The 4,680-nt window shown below is 59.7% G+C and overlaps 1 protein-coding gene across 1 annotated transcript in view; it reads left to right on the top strand.

Annotated features, from left to right (window-relative positions):
- Positions 1–1,155: 1,155 nt before the first annotated feature.
- The window catches only part of LOC102374086 (plasma membrane calcium-transporting ATPase 3), a 20,209-nt gene continuing 16,684 nt past the window's right edge, over positions 1,156–4,680 (top strand). The window contains 4 exon segments of the mRNA XM_025213671.1: positions 1,156–1,163; positions 3,338–3,351; positions 3,707–3,883; positions 4,473–4,670. Coding sequence (XP_025069456.1) covers positions 1,156–1,163; positions 3,338–3,351; positions 3,707–3,883; positions 4,473–4,670 — 397 coding nt within the window.

Here is a 4,680-nt window from a genome sequence, read left to right as displayed (position 1 = left end):
CAGTAGCCTTGCGGGGACTCACAAATTCTGGCAGAGGGGCATGAAACCCACCATGTCCCCCCAGGGGTCCCCTGAGAATTGGTGGAGGAGAGCTTTTCTCTCTAGCAGGGGTCACTACTAATCTAGGATTAATGTAGAGGTGCCAACTGGTTTGGGGAAGAAGGTTCCCCCTCTCTGGGGGGGCACTGAGGCCTATACTAAAGCCTTCTCCGTAGCTCCTGCTGCCAGAGCAAGCCTGCCCTGGGAGGATGGTGAGGGCAACCATTTTGGGGTGGGGGCTGGAACAGCACTGAGCTTGAGGTGGGTCTGGGTGATTTTGCAGGATCCTTCTGGGGGTCCTGTTTTTTGGGGGGCTCTAACCCACCTCTACACACCTGTTGCCATAGAGCTGGGATGGAGCAGTTCAGAATGGAGCTACCTTATAGTTTGGGGGTGCAGGAGTATGTGGGGTCTGGTATTTTGGTGGCTCAAGGAAAGGGGGGTTGATATTTTGGACATCCCTATTAGGGGTGCATTTTTGGGCATTGGGGTGCAATGCTTTGGGGCTTCAGGAGCACTCCATTATGAGGAGCTGATATTTTGGGGGTTGGGGCTTCCTCTTGGGGGTCCAATTTGGGGTAAGAGTCCCCCAATATTTCGGAGGTACAAGGGGGCTGCTGTGCTGGGGGCAGGGCGCCCACACGAGGGCAGGGAGCCTCCTGGGGGGGGTACAGAGGCACCTTTTAGGGGGGCAGGGGAGCGGAGCTTCCTATAGGGAGGAGGAAATCCTTGCTAGTTCAGGGATACGGGGAGGCTACTTCAGGATGCAAGGCGCAGAGCTTGGGGCGGCTTTTGCGGGGCCCTGCCATTTTGGGGAACAGTAGGCGGGGCTAATTTGGGCTCTAAGGGGTGGAGCTATTGGAGGGACTGGAGTTTGGGGGGGGTCTTTGCTCTTTAAGGGGCGCAGTCTTCCCCCTGGGGGGTCCCTTTGATCTCTAGGGGGGTCCGTGTATGTCCCCGCCACTAACGCTTTCCCTGCCCCAATCACCTGCTGGCTCCACCCCCCCTGGCAGCCGCTGTCGCCTTCAGGCGTCGGTCCCGGCTCTGCTCGCAGCTGCAGCCCCCCCTCCTTCCCCCCCCTTCCGCCGTCAGCTCCAGGGGACCCCGAACCCCAGCATGGCCCGGTAAGTTGCAGGGGGGAAAGGGCGGGGCTGGTTTGCAAGGGGGAAGTGCGGGGATGCTGTACTGCAATAAAGGGGTGCTGTGTTGCAACCGGGGGTTGGTATCGCAAAAAGGGGGTGTGATATTGGAAGAAGGGGGTATAATTTCAAAATGGGGGAGGGGGCAAAAGGGGGTGGCATTGCAGAAAGAGGAGGGTTCAGTTTTGCAGAAAAGGAGGTACAGTATTACAAAAAGGGGATGTGGGGGGTGCAAGAAGTGAGGGTGCAGTGATGCTAAAGGGGGTGCTCCATTGCAAGAAGGGGGATGGCATGATGCAAAAGGAGGGGTGCATCTTTTTCTGCAAGGTTGGAGCGGTTGCAATGGCTCCCCCTTTCTAGCTCTTCCCAGCTTGTCTCTTCTGGGCAGTGGAGAGGTACTGGGATCACTGTGGCTTCTCCTTGGCAGTTGGGGGAGGTATAAAAATACCCCATGCAAAGGCTGGGGCAGGGGAGAGGGTATCTTGGGGGGAGGCACTCCCCTGTGCTTCCTTCCCCCACGAGTAATGAGCTGGGGTGTGTATGCAAATCTATGCAGGCTTTCCCACTTGACTCCTTGAGGTGAGGGGGAGCTGGGGGGCGGGATCTAGCAGTGACACACAGAGGGAGCCCAGGTGTCTGGGACATGGGGGTGTACACCCACACATGCACACTCTGCCTGTCCCTACACACACACACACACTGCAGCAGCTGCATAGTGTGGAAGGTGGCAGTGTGGGGGGGGGATGGGGGAGGGATGGATGGAGGGATAGGGGGATGGGGACAAACAGGAATGAAGGGATGGGGAGAGGGATGAGGAATGACTAGAGGGATGAAAGGGTAGGTCGGACACACTGGGGTTGTCATGGAAAAGGAAAGCTGGGTGACAGGGGAGGGGTACCCAGGCAGAAGATGGAAGGAAGGATGAAGGATTATTGGATGCATCTGGGTGCAGGGAGGGGAGAAAGGGTGGGTGTGGGTTGGTCAGGCAGAGGATGGAAGGAAGGAAAGCAATGGAAATGTATGGGGGTGGGGGGGTGGGATGGAGGGCTGGCTGCATGGAGGGGTGAGTTGTGATTAAGACAGTGGGGTGGGTGGTAGGCGCAGGGGAGCCCAGCGGAGGATGGAAGGAGGGTTTTGGCTGTGGGGGTGAGCAGGGGATGAATGCAAACCCCTGGATCTTCCAGGGGCAGTTGGGGTGAGGATGGATGGGGAGGAGTGGATAGATGAGTGTGGGGTGGGCTGGTGGATGGATGAAGAGATGGATGGATGAGTGTGGGGAATATGGATGCAGGGAGGGAGGGTTGGAGAGGTCGGTGTGGGGTAGGCAGGCAGAGGATGGAGGGATAAGTGAGGTGGTGGATGGATGGATGGATGAAGGAATGGGCAGCTAGTGTAGGGATCATGGCAGGAGGGTGGGATTGGTGTGGGGTAGCCAGGTAGAGGATAGAGGGATGCTTGACGGGGTGGAGGAATGAATGGAGGGATGCAGTGATGAGTGGGAGGAAGAGGGGCTGGAGGGGCGGACAGACAGGCAGATGGTGGCTCTTGGGGGAACACAGGCCAGGGGGCCTTGTTGGGATGGGGGCATGGAGGGAGGCTTGCACAGATAGACCTATGAAGTGAGATCTGGGCTGTGCGGGGGATGCTGGGGCTGACCAGGGGAGCCAGGCAGCCCAGGGCCAGGCTGGGGTTAACCTCTTCATTCTTGTATACCCCCTCCTATGACGTAGTGTTCCTTGCGCCTCTGCCCCCCCCCCTCCCCCCGTTCTGCTGCAGGGCTGGGGGTGGGGCCAGCATGGGGCTTATCCCTCCCCACCTCAGATTGGCTGCAGTGCCTTTGACCTCCCAGACCCTCCATTCACCCCAGAGAAACCAGGTCTGAGCTCCTGGCCCTGCCCACCGAGGTGATGGACATCCAGTAACTATGGTAATTAGTGGCACTTGGGAGATCGTTTCTACCTTTCCAGTGAGACAAGGTCAGCCCAGACTGGCATCAAGAGTAAGGGGCACCACAGGACAATGAGGGAGCTGTGGGTTGGGAGTGAGGAGCACCGTGGGGCTATAGGTCGGGTCTGCAGGTCTGGAGGGAGGGGCACCAGTGGGTGTGATGATGGTGGTCCTCCCTGTTGCTTTGACCTTTGCCCTCTTCCCCCCCACAGGTTGCCCCCGGATGGTGGGCTCCCCAGTTGCCCCAGGCCATGACCACACCATCCCTATCCATGGATTGGAGCCTGCCCCCGAGGGTTTTAGCTATGCAGGTGCCTGACCCCTCCCAGGGGGCATGAGGCCCCCCCCACCCTCCACCCAACAGGCTCTGAGCAGGTGAGGGGCAATGGTGGGGGAAGGGGATGGATCTCAGGCATCCAGACTGATTCTCCCCACTGCCCATTTGATTGTAGACCCCAGGGGGCTACAGTTTGAGAGTGAGGGGTACTGCGAGGCTATGGGGGGCTGCAGGTTGGGAGCAAGGGGCAGTGCAAGGTGCAAACATGGAACCCAGGCATCCAGGCCCTCTTTGTCTCTGGCAGGCTCCCCCTCCACCTATCCCAGCATCGGCGAGGCAGTAGGCTGCCCCCGAAGCCTGGGGCTGCAAGAGCTGTGGGGGCTGATGGAGCAGCGAGGGGCTGAGGGGCGGCGGCAGCTGGACGAGGCCTTCGGGGGCGCAGCTGGACTCTGCAGGCGCCTTGATACCCACCCTGAGCATGGTATGGCACAGCATGGTGGCTGCAGCTGGGGGAGCACAGCCTAATAGAACAGGAAGTGGCTGGGGGAAAGAATGGGCAGCTGAGTGAAATGGTATGTGACAGGCTGGGGGAGAATGGGGCAACTGGGTAGAACAAAGATGCAGCTGAGGCTGGGGGTAACAGAATGCGGCTGCAGCTGGGTGGGCTGGGGATGAAGGATGGGTGGTTGGTGGAGTGGGAGGCAGCTGAGGCTGTGGGGAGCACAGCTAGGTGGAACAGAGATGCACCAGGCTGGGGAAGAACAGGTGAGCTGGGTGAAATGGGATGTATCTTAGGCTGGTGGGGAATTTGGTTGAACCCAGGCATCTGGGCTAATCCCCCCAACCTTAGGAGGGGCCCCAGATATCTGGGCTAACCCCCCACCTCTTGCTGGGGAGGGGGCCCCGGGGTCTAGGCCAGGACACAGGTATTTGAGCTGCCCCACCATCCTCTTTAGGATGGAACCCAGGTGCCTGGGGCAGGACCCGGGTGTCCAGGCTGCTTTCCCCCACTTCCCAGAAGGGGACCTTGGTGTCCTGGTGGCATTGTGACCCCTGCCCCTTAACCCCAGGGCTGTCAGAGGGGCCGGTGGAGCTGCAGCAGCGCCATGAGACCTTTGGGCAGAACCAGCTGCCACCACCACAGCCCAAGAGCTTTGCACACCTGGTGTGGGAGGCGCTGCAGGATGTGACACTGCTTGTGCTCCAGGCTGCTGCCCTTGTTTCCCTCGGCCTCAGCTTCTATGCACCCCCCGGGCCTGACCTTGCAGGTACTGCTGA

This window comes from Alligator sinensis, unplaced genomic scaffold (assembly GCF_000455745.1).
Source record: "Alligator sinensis unplaced genomic scaffold, ASM45574v1 scaffold137_1, whole genome shotgun sequence".
Taxonomy (NCBI): Eukaryota; Metazoa; Chordata; order Crocodylia; family Alligatoridae; genus Alligator; species Alligator sinensis.
The sequence above is the reverse complement of the archived record's forward strand: the minus strand, read 5'-3'. Positions and strand labels throughout refer to the sequence as shown.